At 41.9% G+C, this 15,229-nt stretch overlaps 1 protein-coding gene across 2 annotated transcripts in view; it reads left to right on the top strand.

The window, feature by feature from the left end:
* The window catches only part of LOC105190030 (membralin), a 140,407-nt gene that overhangs the window by 55,075 nt on the left and 70,103 nt on the right, over positions 1-15,229 (top strand). For both annotated transcript variants that reach the window (XM_025301314.1, XM_025301315.1), the window contains exon 10: positions 11,264-11,396. In XM_025301314.1, the coding sequence (XP_025157099.1) occupies positions 11,264-11,396 (133 nt within the window). The remainder of the gene's footprint in view (positions 1-11,263; positions 11,397-15,229) is intronic.

Raw genomic sequence — 15,229 nt, 5'->3', positions numbered from 1 at the left:
TGGGCTAAATCGCGTTCGGCTCGTTTCTTACCAATCATTATTATTGTTAATTAATCTCGAACGGTCTCTCTTTTCTCTGTGCCTCTCTATAAACGATTAGCGCCACTGACCGCCGATATATTCTACGCATAATTGCATATTCTTCTACCTTGACGCACGAGATACAGCTCGCTCCTCTCTCGACGCGTAAGGCTGGCGTAATTTGCGATCGCGCCGCCACGTACATGCCAGGTGCTAGTCGACGTACGCCATGGAATGGCTAGATCATGGCTTTCGCGCTAGACCAGATTAAACTATAGCCCGTAGCCTACGTACGCCAGGCTCTAAAGCCTCTTCTGCCTCCGCCGGAGCACAATGCAGTACTGGCAGCGGCGGCGGCGGCGGCGGCGGCGAAGATCCTGGTATAGCGGCGGATAATTTGATCGGGATTCGCTGCTCTACGATGGCGCCCTGCTCCTGACGTACGATGGTTAATGCGAACGCTGATTGGTCCTTGACTAAATCTTCCAGGATCGCTTTGACGAGTACGATTTCGCTACTAATTATCTCGTCAACGGCCGCTCGCACGGAAGGAGCAGAGGGAGATCCGCGAGTTTATACAGCGGAGCGCGAACGTGTTCGTCTATCCGCGAAACGGAGATAGAAAAGGAGCGAGGAAGGGGCGGGTGGGGCGCGGGAGGGGGTGACGGAGAGAGAAAGGACATTTTATAATTAACGTCAGCGTTTGAATCGAAATTCCGCGGAGCGCGTCGCGGGGATACGAGCGTCTCCGGGAATTTCGTCGACGGACAAGTCCCGTAAGGATATTTCTTCTTTCTCTCTCTCTTTCTCGCCCTCCCCCTGTCTCTCTTTCTTTCGCCGGCATTTATTTTCGCGCGCGCGATCAAAGCCAAATACGTCCAATCTCGCGTCCGATCGCGCTCGAAACGCGTTCTCGCGGTGGTCGGCCGGCGGGAAATATTATGTCCATTAGACACCGCGAGTTCCGCCGGGCTGCGGCGCAATATCGGCGCCGAGCGAGCTCTACTCGATGCTGATGACACGTGAGCGATGGCCATACACAGTTGACCATTGATTAACCACATTATTAGCTGCCGTCTCTTCAGAAAGCACGCGCGCCGCGTGTTTCGCTATTATTCCCCACGCGTGTTGCGTCACGCACGAATTTATACGGCGGTACGCGAGTGCGGCTTTTCTTCACGTCTGTCGTAAACGACGTAAACCGACGTCGAAGGTGACATTCATCGTCGTGCCTTCGAAAATGCGCTGGACCTGCGCGCTTGTTTATAAAAATGTTAAAAAGCTGAAAACGCGCGGCAACGCCGCGCTCTTTTACCGACATCGGCCGCGAGTGCGTGCGTGTTATCCTGCGAAGCGCGGCGGCGCGCGTTAAATTCGCGATCGTTGATATTTGCAAGCTCGTAGTTTACGCTCGATCGGCCGACGCTGGCCCGTGTCGTCGGGCCGGAAGCCGAAGCACTACGTGAACCGTGTAACACGCGGCCAATTACACGAGTGTCGAGCCAACCGTGCGTGTCACGTGTGTCACGACCGCGAATTAGTTATGACTCGCGAGTCCGCTGTTGGCTGGGGTCGCATTTGCGACGTGGGTCATAGGACGATGTAAAAAGTATCGGGCTTGCTTGGGAAAAGAGAGAGAGAGAGAGAGAGAGAGAGAGAGTGTTTCTCTGAGCATTTCCTTGAGAGGAGAGCAAAACACGTTCCGATCGTGATCAAAGGTGTGCTTATCGGTGACCGAGTAATCTCGTCGTGGAAATGAATTAGAGCCGGTTTGTCAATCGTGGTTTAAATTAAAGATTATCTGATCCTACCTTGATCTATAAACTTAGATTATTTACATCTTGCGTGTTTTTCAAGCATATGCTAAAGATAATTTAGATAAACCTTTGTTATTCTTCAGTTGGCAACGAAGAGTCATCGTTGTGCAGGTTACTTTTAGACGCGTGGAGATTTAATTCTAATATAAGTGCAGTCTAGGGCACACACATAACGTAAAAATCTTGTAATATTGTAAAACTTTTCATAAAGTCTTTGAATATCTTCTTCTGTTCGGAAGTTTTACATATCAGGTCTAAGTTGAACAATTGCCTCTGAAACTTTATTAATTACTTTACTTACTATACTTTTATGAACACCAACAAAATCACCTAAGCTTATCAGAAAAAATCCACTAGCATAAAATCTTAATGTTAGTAATATCATTCCAGATACTGAAAAAGTCTGATTTCTGGAAGAAAATAAAAAAATACAATATAAATAAATTTTATACTATTCGTATAATATTCATTATTAGTAAACACCATATTTTGCAACTAGTTAATCAGATAAAGTCAATATAATTGAAAAATATTCTACATATATCATTTAATTTATATGACATATATTAATATCTTTCAGTTGGCGATTAAACAGTCTTGAATGTTTTTTATTAATATATAAACTATAGCTTCGGATAAGCGAAATCTTTGAAGAAAATTATTTTTATTCCAAATTTCAAAATGATTTGGTCTTCGTCTTACAAGACGATTTTCTTTCATGTTGATATATTTTATATATCCTAAAATATTCTCATCTTCACTACTCTCTTCATAATATTTTTCATCAAACATTGTAACAAATATTTTATATTTTTATAAATATTTAACAATATAATTTTAAATATAATAATAGAGACACTATATTGTGTGTGTGTGTATGTAACAACGTTTATTAATCTATTAAACGACATTTAAACGGTCATCATTCACAGTTTAGTTAAACTATACTTTAAACTACGTTTTATTCTGATCTATCCATTAAAAAACAATTTAATGCTTTTGAACAGAGTTTAAACTTTGATCTAAGTTTAAACCATTATTGAAAAACCGGCCTTTAGTGAATTAACAATGTGCGAGTCAAGGTAAGTGCACACAGAGTTGGTTCTGTTGAAAAGCTTGAACACTTCGGGTTTTAATGGTGTTATATTTTTTTCAATTATGGAAAGATCTTGATTTATTTTATTGATTTATTTGTAATATTTATGGAAACTGAAGTGCCACTTGAGGACATGAGAGGTTTTATTCTTCTGTTAACAATTTAGTTTTGAGGAAGTTCAATAATATTTAATTGACTAATTGATATTAACTATTAGTTTCTAAGGTGTCGACCAGCTGTGAGGAGAGTTGCAGCAGGGAGAGAGAAAATAAAACAGATATTTGACGACTACCAATGTCGTATTCGCTTAAATCTAAATCCTTTTATTTCAGTTCTTATGTTCACAGTTTCTTTCACGAAAAGTGGTTTTAACAGGAAGATGTATAGCTTCTCACTTCGAAACTCTTTACCTCAGTATAAAAATGTTAATGTTAATACAAGGAAATACGTTTGATTTCCAGGGAATAAATATTTCTCATTTTCCAGGGAATAGATATTTTTTTCTTTTGGCGAGGGTGATTCAAGAAGAATCGAGCCTGCTGCGAGAGCTCTCCGAGTCCCCTAAAAAAAGAAAGAAAGAAACGGTCGATCGAGGTTTTTCAATACTGTCTTAATCGGCCTCTATATAATCGCACTGCTCCGTCAATCTCGATCACGCCGGTGTTTCGCACGATCATTCATCGCGAACGTCCGAGCCCGTACGATCTGAACGCCTGGTGGTTTTCGTTTTAACCTTCTTCTAAATCTGAGCCAGATGCCGGGGCGAATAAAAGTTTCTCGAATCGCGCTTTCTTTCGTCGTGAAACAACTCACCCGAGTGCTAATTAATTCTCGCTGACCAGTTGCAGCCCTCTCTCTTTGTTTCTCTCTCTCTCTCTCTCTCTCTCTCTCTCTCTCTCTCTCTCTCTCTCTCTTCCCCCCCTCTCCCCTTTTCCCTCTTATACGACAATTTCACGTGGGGGTGTTTTTATACTATCCTGTGAGCTCGGGTTTCGTCTTATTTCGTCTCACTTTCCTCTTTTCCTTCTCACGACGTTGGAACCACTCGAGTCACTCAATGCGCGCAGGATTGTCATAGTCGTTTGTCGCATCGAAATTTTGAAAAATTTATTTACGACCAAGGCTATGAGCATCGCTGTCAGTCGCTACCTGATGAATTTATTAGTGCTATTCATATCTTCCCTCACGTGAGCTTATGCAATATCTCCTTGTTCCAGAAATGGCGTGCGACTGTTACGAGCTAATCCATACTGAGTCTTTTGACCTTTCCCATACAAAAGTCCGCGATTTAATTTTCTTTGTCGCCATTTCGCTCCTTAATCTCTTTGTAATGTAGGTTTTAGTCGTCCATTTTTATTTCCTTGTTATGCTTTTTCATGTTTCCTGTTTCTTTTTATCAACAGCTCTTCGTACTGCTCTTCATCATCCCTCTATTTGCAGTTGCAACGCACGTTCCAAATAATCTACTCATGTCATCAACGCTCGAGTTATGCACATTTTCTGATACTTGGCTGTACACTTCCAGGGATCATTAACCCCAGAGTGAAACAATCAACTTTACACTCTCCAGAGTGCGCCCGCTGATATTGCGAAGAGAGTTACACAGCACTGAGAGAAAAAATGTCTAAAAAATAAAAAAAAATTTATTCGGCGAGCATTAATGACACTTTCACACAAACCTGCATATTTTTTCATTTCTATAGAATAAACAGTACATTTCCTCTCCGACTAACAACAACAAGCGGCATCGACATATCGTTTAACAGTAACGACGATATCCACGTCATTCCGGCCCGAGGGAGGGACAGAGAAGAGAAGGGCGATGATACAAATCGCCGCGTTAGTCGTGCAATTTCAACGCCGTGCGAGATTATCGAGCGGTCGTGGCCGTTGTCGGAATTTTAATGTCTTTATAAAAATTGAGAGGACGGGTAAGATCTAAAGGGCTAAGAGTTAGACGATTCGCCGTACGTTCGGCTCCGGGATACCGCCGCGCTGCTGGAGGCTTAAGCTACACGGTGAGGTAATGCCCGACTAGTATGCATTTAAACGAGTGCATTATCCGCGCATTATCCGACGTTAACGATCCTTTCGGCGCAGGCCGAACGTACGTAACTGATTCATGTGCGTGCAGGGTTGTTAGCGAAATCGCGGTACCGCATGATTGGACTTTGCCGACGGCGCGTTACTCCGACATGGAGAAGTAGTGATTCTCTCTCTTTCTTCTCTTCTCCTTCTCTAGTATTTTTCAACTTTATTGCAATGCGCAATCGATCAATCATTTTACTCCCACTAATCTCGTACTTTAAACTCGACGTTCAATTATTAATGTCCTTATATCTTTAGTGGCCCAAACGTATACTTTTCTGTATGATGTATTGTCAATCTTTCTCTCTCTCTCTCTCTCTCTCTCCTGTTTTCCTTTAAATTTCTTTTAATTTCTAAATTTTTTTTACGTTTTTCTTTTAATTCCAAAGTTACCCTTAATTCTTTAAATGTGCAATTCTTTTATTCTTTCTTTTACTCTACTTATTCTTTCTTTCCGATATCGAATTAATATATACTAGTACAATGTACTAGTATATATTAATTAGACACTGTTTTTATAGTAATTTTGTTAACTGTCATACTCATGATTCTGAATTATCTAGTATATTTCAACATTCTACAAATTTCTTACATAAGGTGTCCGGGATCTTTTGGAAACAAAAAATTGTGAAAATTAATCAGATCAAACTGAGAAGAAAAGTCATATATCATTTTGCACAAATCGCAATAATTATTAAATTATTAATAATTGAAAATGACCACATCTAGAGGCTCTCATAATTGATAACTTGAAAAGTTGCGTACTTATTGGCAAAATAGTAAAGGATTTTTCTGTGCAGATTAACTTAATCTACAATTATATAACGGCTATTATGCGATAGCGATAGATATGAGTATATTGAACTTTGAGCTCTGAATCTTGAATCCGTCGCACAATAGCCGTCATATAATTGTAGATTAGGTCATTCTGAACAAAACAAATCCTTTTGTAAATAAGTGCGCAAATTTTCAAGTAAAATAGCTTCTAAATATGGTCATTTTCAATCATTAATAATTTAATAACTATTGCAATTTTTGCAAAATGGTACTTGACTTTTTTTCTAAGTTTGATCGGATTAATCTTCACAAGTTTTTGTTTCCAAAAGACCCCGCACGCCCTGTATAAATATCTAATTTAATTCTTTGTCGTAATTAAACTCGAGACTTCACACATATACTTAACTGTCGTCTTTGCGAGGTCTTGCAGGTCCTTACGTTTCTCTCTCTCTCTCTTTCTTCCTCGTGAAATTTTTCCCTTCGCGACACATTTGACGTGTGACGCAAGCTCGATGGGGGAGAGAGAGAGAGAGAGAGAGAGAGAGAGAGAGAGAGAGAGAAAGCGAGAAAGAAAAAGAGCAGCCGATTCTAAATTTAATTACGGGACTCGAGGAATCTCCGGCCGCGGGTAAACATGATAATTCGATATAGACAGCCGCGCGACGCATCCACAGCGTAATTCCCGATGTGAGATGCGTTATATACGTCTGGTCGTGTCGTCATACAATGGCGGCATAAGTGATTTTCTTTTCTTCGCCGAGACAATCGGCCGCCCTCGCTCCCTTAAGAAGCAATTTCTCACGTTGTCGAGGCAGCGCCGTGAGCGGTGTCGAGCCACGTCTCCCGGTCGATTTGTACCTTTGTATCTTGACGGTGTCGCGTATATTCAGCGGATACGAAGCGGACGCGGGCGCCCGCTCATTAGCATTCCCGCGGTGTTGTTTTCTTTCCTCGTGTTCTCCCGGAGCGCGCGTTGCGTCCGATCGAGAAACTAATTATCTAACGTCGCACCCTTAGTCTCCGGACCATCCATCCTCGCTCGGTTCGGTCGCGCCCGCGCCCGCCCGCGTCTCGCGCGGCTCACCTTCATCTAGCACTGCCACGATTCGCTAGCGTTCGCATAATACACACGCTCGCCCCGCGTCTACCCTCCTTTGACTTACGCGCGCGTCTTTTCGCGAAAGCGAAAGATCGCGGTGCCGCGGCAGCTTGCGACCCCCTGCGCGCGGATATCTCGAGTACACGGCGGCATCGGCTCGCGCGCGCCAACGCAAACAAAGGGTGGCGAGAGATCGTCCGCTTTTCCTTCGCCGCGTCCCCGTGGCCGTGTTTGCTCTGCCCGTCTCGTGCGACCTTCGACCCGAGTCTCCGGTGAATCATTCGCTCGGTCATTACCTCGGAATAACTCGCGTCGTTGTTATTCGCCTGTGTTTTTCTGTCTCTTTAACACGTTCGCTATCAGGAATCAGTCGGAAAGCCCTCCCTATAGGCTACGTTTTGTAATTCTTTTTCGTTTTTCCCCATCAAGGGGTGCCAAAGTGGACGACGAACTTTAAAAATATTGATTACGTGGGAGGATGACGATCGTCGAGACTTCATGTCAAGTCATCACCCTGCTCTGGATGTGCTACTTTGTTTTACCATATTTAGTGGGAAACATAAGCATGTACAGGGTGTTGTAACATCAACATACAGTATGTCAGTATGACGGATTGCTAGCCCCTATTTGGACAATAATATAGAGGCTGCCGAAAAAGTCACTCGTTGACTTTGTTGATAATGATATTTGGACAGTGCTCCCAGTTATGACAAGTGCAACTAACTTTGTACCATGATAGTTATGACAGTTTATCGATCGGAGTCGAGCTTCATTGAATTAAAGAAGATATTTAAAAAAGTGAAACTGAGAAATAAATATTACGGAATTAAGCAGAATAAATGAAAGTGATAGTTAAAGAGATAAATATTGGTCATAAATGGGAGCACTCACTACAAATATCATTATCAACAAAGTCAACGAGTGACTTTTTCGGTAACCTCTATATTATTATTATCCGAATAGGGGTCAGCAACCCGTCATACTGACCTGATATGTTGATGTTACACCCTGTACATGTAGAAATCCTTTTGCAAGCTTTCCGTATCTATATTTTCGGGCTTGTAAGTTCATTTGGAAACATATAGAAAAATACAAAAATGTTCTCTGAAATTTTCCTGTACGGAGCAAATATACGTTCGGTATGTGGAACAAATTGCAGAATTTTTATATGAGGCAAATATTTATGCTGACAACTCGAGATGTCAATTTTGAGATGTTTTATCGTTTTCGTCGCGTACTGAGCAATGCTCCAGCTTATTTTTGCACTACATGGAAAAAATATCATTTTGCTGTTGAAACTATAGCAATATCAGTTTATTTTCTTTCTTTCTTTTAAGTAATTATCGCCGAGAATATTTTCTTGACAATAGTCTCAAAATATACTCATCAGAAATTTGAGAAAAACTTATCGCCTCATTTATTCAGAAGGATTTATTCTCTTTTCAAGAATCTTATAAAATTTTTATTCTGTGTAAGCAAACCGAATTTTTCCTCCCAATATCTTTTTGATTGAAGATGCCAAACTTATTAGGGTTCAGGATATATTTAAGTTCATTTACGATTAATTTGTGATAAATTTGCAGGTATATAAACTGCTTGTGTAGAAACTTGTGTAGAATTTGTATTTCTGCGCGAGCAATTTTGTCTCGGCAAAGTTTTCAAGTATGGCGTCCCTTAATCGTGCAAAGCAGTCCTCGTTCGTTTGTGCAAATATGGAAAAAAAATTATCGCTGTCGCTATATGTAATATTGGTTTCTCCTGGGAGACCGACGCCTCACATACGTGCGATGCTGATAGCGAACGTGTAAAATTACGTCCGCGTATTCTTCTCGTTGTCGAAAGAGGATGCAGAGAGTTCGCCTGTCCGATTGCATTCGCGAGGTCTGGGCGGGACAAAATTTCGCCAAATAATATCGGAGACATGAGCCTCCCCGTCTTGATACTAATTTCGCAGAGGGCGGGAAGGGAAGGAGAGAAAGAGGGAAGTTTCAGCGTCGTCATTAATCAAGCCTCGAGCTGACGTACTTAAACTCGGTCACTTCGCACTTTCGTGACCTGGCCAAGGCACACCCTGCAATACTTTTGTTATTTCCGCATGGCCTCCCATGGGTGCTCGTATCGTCACAATTCATTAGGAAACACGCTAGCAAATACACTTAGAAAGGAGGAGAGAGTGAGAGAAAATAACTCGTTCCTCCTCCTCGTTCTTTCTGAACAAAAAATTGTTAAGACCATCCTTATAAGGCTGAAAGTAGGATGCCCTAAAAAGAGATGCCTCATTATTACCACATCACTGAGATCGATCTTTTAGGGATATCTTAGATTTTACAAAATTAGGCTTTGATAAGGGAAACTGATAAGGACTTTAGAAGAATCTCTTAGGGGTGCCTTAGATTTTACGAAATAAGGCTTTGATAGGAAAAGCTGAGAAGAGCCTTAGAAGGATTTTTTAAGGATGTTTTATATTTAATAAATAAGATTTTCATAGGGAAAGCTGAAGAGGGCCTTAGAAGGATTTGTTAGAGATGCTTTAGATTTTACGAAATAACGCTTTAACATAGAAAACTGATGTGGGCTTTAGAAGGATCTTTTAAGGACACTTTAGATATACAAAATCAAGTTTTGTTATAGAAAATTAATAAGATCTAAAGCGTGTAATAAAATTGTCAGTTTGGTATTGTTTTAGTAGATACGCTCTATCCGGTTTTTTTAAAGATTTTTTAATTATACTGCAATTAAAAATAAATTTTATTGGTTTCATTAGTTGCCATACTCATTGGTCTCTTCCAAGGATTTTCCTAACATTATCTTTGTTTTAAAATGCAGCAAACTTTAATAAAAACTTTAATAAAGAATGCTATATTTTATTGTAAAATATGCTATATTTTTAAAATAAAAAATTCTTGTTGTATACTAACAAGGTTATAAAGAAATAAAGAAATTATAGCCTACATCTCTTCGAATGAAAGGAACGAATATTTTTATTCAAGCAATAATAAAAATATTTCCTTATAAGATCCTATTAATATTGCCTTATAAGGGCTCATTAAACCATTTATTACACATCCCATTGTGTAAGGCCCTTGTCTTTCTATCCGAACTAGAGTTCAATTAATGTTAGAGAAAAATAATCAGGCCCTTGCCAGAGCCCTATTAATTTTTCTATTCGCATCATTGTCCGGAGAGACAGAAGGCGAGAAGCGGAGAATCGTACTTTGGAATCGGATTACGAGACGAGCCCGGTTAATCGTGTTCGACGAATTTTGATCGAGAACAGGAGCAGCAGACAGGATATCACGCACGTTTCACGTGAGATATATACATAAAATCCCCCCCCCTCCACCTCCGTCCCGTTTGCGTTCTACTGCTCGACTCTCTTAGTATGACCGACGCGATCGTTTTAACAATGTAACGGTCGGTGTTGAATTTATCGAACAAATTTCGCACGACACGCTCCCCTGCTCCACTTCCTCTTTCGGACTTTTAATTGCGCGGAAACTATTCGATTAGTGGGGCACGCTCGCCGTTTGATGGCGTCTGATTACCCTCGTCGGTGTCGATTACCTGTCCGACGTTTTCGAATTTCGAATTATATTGTGCGCGACTATTGTTTCAAACGTTTCGCACGTCGCACGCTCGAAAGCGACTGTTCCGATGACGCCTGGAAGATTACGGAGGATTTCGGGGATCAGTGAGTTCTGTAGTTTACCGGATTCAGCCGCCAAGAGATATCGAATTGTGGCAAAATGTTGGGTTCGCTCGTTTTTAGCTAAGCTTCCTTCGCGCTTGATTCTTCGCCTTTCCTCACTCGAACTGGCTCGTGTGAGGCTCAACAGTTTAATATTCCGAGACCTATCCGCGATCAATTTTAATCGTTCTGCTCCCGAATTTTATAAATCCCGAGGGTCTTTAAATCTGTGTCAAGACTCACCCTCATTCATCCCCCTTGAAGAACCCTGAAGAGCGGGGTAAGTTTGAATGAAATTTCAAATGAGTAAACTTTAGTAGACACGATGACGTCGCTATCGCTCCCGCTGACTTCCCCCGCGTCACCTTTTCGGATTAGGACACGTACGCACTCGACGATTCAGGGAACTCGGTCGAATAAAAAATATCGCCGCGTATCACAGACAAGAGCGGAATTCTCTCGACACTCTTCCGGTGGTTCAGTTATTAAGTTTTACACGATCCGTCCCGTATACATCTGTGTCTTTTCAAACGCTGAAAGTGTCATCGACAAAGACAGGATGGCACGATTCAATTCGTCCGTCTCCTTGAAAGCTCGCTTCGGTGTATTACAGAGCTGCCGCCTCGCACCGATCGATTACGACTAATCGGGCGCTTTCTCGCGCCTTTCTTTTTCAGGAATGGAGGCGCTCATGTCCGAGTTCTTCAACGACACGACTACTGCGTTTTACATAATCCTGATAGTGTGGGTGGCCGATCAATACGACGCCATCTGCTGTCACACACCTCTCACCAAGCGGCATTGGCTAAGGTATGTGAGAGCGCGATTAACTTGCGAAAAAATTAATAACACCGGACCCCTTCGTCCTTTACGCCCGGCTTTCGTGTGCGCGCGCGCGCGCGCGCGCTGCTTGTCGCGGACAATGGTGGGTTTATTTGTGAGAGGATTGCAGGGGGGGGAGAGGGCGGTGTTTCCGGTAGGGAAGAGGATGATCGGAAGAACATTTAATTAAAAAGGATTAAGTTGCACTAAGTAGCGAGCCTTGCGTGTCAGATGTGTCAGCCGACCTGCTTCCGCACAGGCTTAATCCGGCTGCCTTGGCTGGAACTGCTGCGAGCGGAACCATCCGCATCGCCGAGCCTGCCGATATGTTTCGGAGGCTTGCGAATTTATAGCGTTCGTAGCCACAGGGGAAGATAAATCTCAGCTCGCGCAATCGTATAGCGGGTCAGACGAGAGGTATTTCGGCAACGGGAGATGTTTCCGTTTCATTGTGGTGGAAAAAATTTGTCTGAATATTCAGCTGTATTAAAAGCACCGACTCGTGTGCATAGACTGAGACTTTGCGAAAGGCCGCGAAGACTGCATCTGAAAAGGCTGTTCTTTATATCTCGTCTTCAAGCCAGTCGCAAGAAGGTGCAGTTCATGCACGCGAGTCTGTGATTAAAACTCGATGGAGGCAATTTATTCTTCCTGGGCAATAGAAAGTTCAATTATACTAACGAAATTACTTTTCCCGTGTGTGCACGGACGACATTTAACATAATTTAGATCACATGAAGAATCAAGTTGAGAAGTCTCGCTGCTTTAAGTGGGGACTTACATGCGGAAGGCCGTTTTTAAGGCTATTTTTACGAATTTTTTTAACAGAAACGGTAAGATCAATGGACTTGAAATGTTCATAGTGTGTTCATTAATGTTCAAAGTATAAAATAAATTTTATTGAATTACAAGAACCGATCAATCTAATTTATAATTATAGATAAAAATGCAGTCATCCGTTTGCGAGCTCTATGTTTGCTGTCGATATAATTCCGGACCTCTCACTATTCTGAAACCAAAAAATCAGAAAGATTTTTCAAATATACGGTTGCCATTATAGCCCGTATCAAAATGAACGCAGTGAAGCTAAATTTGGAAAAATAACGATTGTACAAAAAAGGTATAGAAAATGAAATTTTTTCTAACTTGTAATCATGTTTAAAAAAAAAATGAATAAGATAAAATATAACTATGTTCGAGGTAGGGGCGAAAATTACATATCTACTATATATTGTGTAAAAATTTCAAGTTCAATAATTTTTCTTGTTCAATAATTTTTGCGTAATCGTGTCGACAGTTTAAGAAAACAGTGTTTCCAGATAAACATGTTTAAAGGTTTAGGTATTTTCCATATAGATAGTAACAAATTTATTTTATACTTGAACATTAACGAATATAGTGTGAAAATTTCAATTCCGTTGATCCTACAGTTTCTGTTAAAAAAATTCGTAAAAACAGCCTTGAAAACGGATTGCTCCACACGTAATTCCCCGCTTAAAGCAAAATATCTCGGGAGACCGAAAGGACGAATTATTCAGAAATGAGCAGGTATAGCGAAGTGTTTTAAAAAATATAAGAAAAATATCAAAAAATATCAAGATACAAAAAGAACATGTACGTCGAGGTACGCCAAGATCTACGTTACTCGTGCTGCGAGAGTCACCTAAAGATTCGCGCCGGTAGACCTTGAAGGTGGGCTTTTAACTTTCTCCGTTGCGAATTGCTCTCGTAAAAAAACTCGGACATCTCGCACAATAGAAGATCCGAAACGCGAGGCAATCTCCTCCCGGGTAACTCATGCACTCTTTGTTATCTCACGACAGCCGTTTCGCGACATTCGGGGTCCGCGGAGGTGTTCGGCTTATAATCTCCTCATTGGCTCCCCTAGCCCTTTGCTCGATCCTTGAAGCATCCCTTGAACGGCTGTAATTAACGACGTTTATATTAATAATCCGCTGAATACACAGCGATGCATACACTCGCGGCGATCATCGACGTATTGTAGCGGTACGATTAGCGTTGAGCTCGATCAATCGGATTTCAGCGTCCTTTCTATACCGGCCGCTGCCCTCCCTGCCCCGTCCCGTCTGTTGATCCGCGGCTATAAACGCACGACGATCGATGTACATTCCGCAAACATCGAACAGCAATTCGCTGATTCAACAATCGAGTTGATCCTCACACAGACGTCAAAGCGAGTCTGAGCTGAGAACTTTGCAATAGAGAGAGAGAGAGAGAGAGAGAGAGAGAGCGAGAGAGCGAGAGAGAGAGAGAGAGAGAGAGAGAGAGAGAGAGAGAGAGAGAGAGAGAGAGAGAGAGAGAGAGAGAGAGAGAGAGAGAGCTTTACGCTCGGAAGCTGTAAGCTTAGATCTCCGGCAAGGACTATGCTGCAACTTCCCTTGGACGAACGAAGGGTTAAAACGGAACATTAGAGCCATTAGGTGACGATTAAACAAAGCTGTCGCTGACGACGGACTCGCGAACTGGTCCAGGAGTTGCGTGGTGATTCCGAGTCGGATGTAGAGACGGCCGACGCCGACGTCGAGCGTCGCCAAGGCAAACGCGGATTACGTTATTATCGCTCCGTTCCTTTATGAGCTGCCCTGAGTCTTAAGCGGACCGTTTTGGAAAGATTCGAAGTGGGGTCGCGCGTTAACGCGAGCGATACGGTCGATACTTTCCCTCACGACGTGTGAGAAAGATGCGGAAGTGCAGTGAATTCGCACGAAAGTTAGGCTGGATGTCCGAATTTGAGACACGATCGCACTTCTTTTTCTTAATAAATCAGCTTTCTTAATAAATCAGCAACAAGGAACATCCGTGAAGTGTGTGTCTCCGATTTCGACGAAATTCGGCATATTTGTAGAGTAGCCAAAAATAGATTCATATTTTTTTTTATCGGCAATGACTCAGGTTTAAGGGGTGGAACTACCTCTCAAAGTTCCATTCCCTTTATGCTATTTCGATAATTATTGCACATAGGAAAAAACTTTTTAAACAAAAATTGCATGGTTTTTATGCCGTACAATTAAATCTTAAACCTAAATTTTATCGTCAATGTTTATATAAATTTTATGTGTTTCCTTCTTACACTGACGGTCATAACAAGCTCCGAATAAAATTAGGAAATTGAATGTTAAATGCTGGAACGTCATAATTATTACTGCTAAGGACGGCAGTTCGAACAGTTACTCCGTTTTTAGAAATTGATGGTTAATTTCGGATGTTTATTTATTAGATCTATAATTATATATTCTTTGATTCTTCTAAAACTGTTATTCGAGAAAAATGTTGGCTTCTATGAGACAGAGATTAATTTACACCGATCATGTTGGATATTTTCGCTTTTTAGAGGGTAGTTTTCCTCGCGCCGATAAATCTTTAACGCTTCGCGAGATTCTACTTGGCGGAACGAGGAATTTGCACGCTTGATATGTCCCCGATTTGTATCGAGCTCTGCGAGGATCGGCGACGACGGTACACCCGGCCGAGTCTGCAGTCGGATTGGAGATTGGAAACGGATCATTAGAACTGGCATTAGCAACAATTAAATAGATCTGACGCCGGTAATGGTATTCGAGTCCCCCGAGCAGCCGAAGTACACGTCGCGCGTCGCACCGTATCGCAGTCTTCTGATACGGGATTTACACTGAGGCGTAATTAGGATCAATTCTAATCTATCGCGTGAGCGAGACGGCGTCCCGGGTAGGAGGAGTAATCGAGATCGTTATCGAGAACGCCGCGTGTCTGCAAGACAAATCGAATTGTTTCGCGAAACACGTGACACCCTCTCGCGCAATGAAACGGATCGTGACGTTGCG

The sequence above is a fragment of the Harpegnathos saltator genome, unplaced genomic scaffold (assembly GCF_003227715.2).
Source record: "Harpegnathos saltator strain DR-91 unplaced genomic scaffold, Hsal_v8.6 scaffold41, whole genome shotgun sequence".
Classification (NCBI taxonomy): domain Eukaryota; kingdom Metazoa; phylum Arthropoda; class Insecta; order Hymenoptera; family Formicidae; genus Harpegnathos; species Harpegnathos saltator.
Note: the sequence above shows the minus strand (reverse complement) of the source record. Positions and strands in the feature narration are given on the sequence as shown.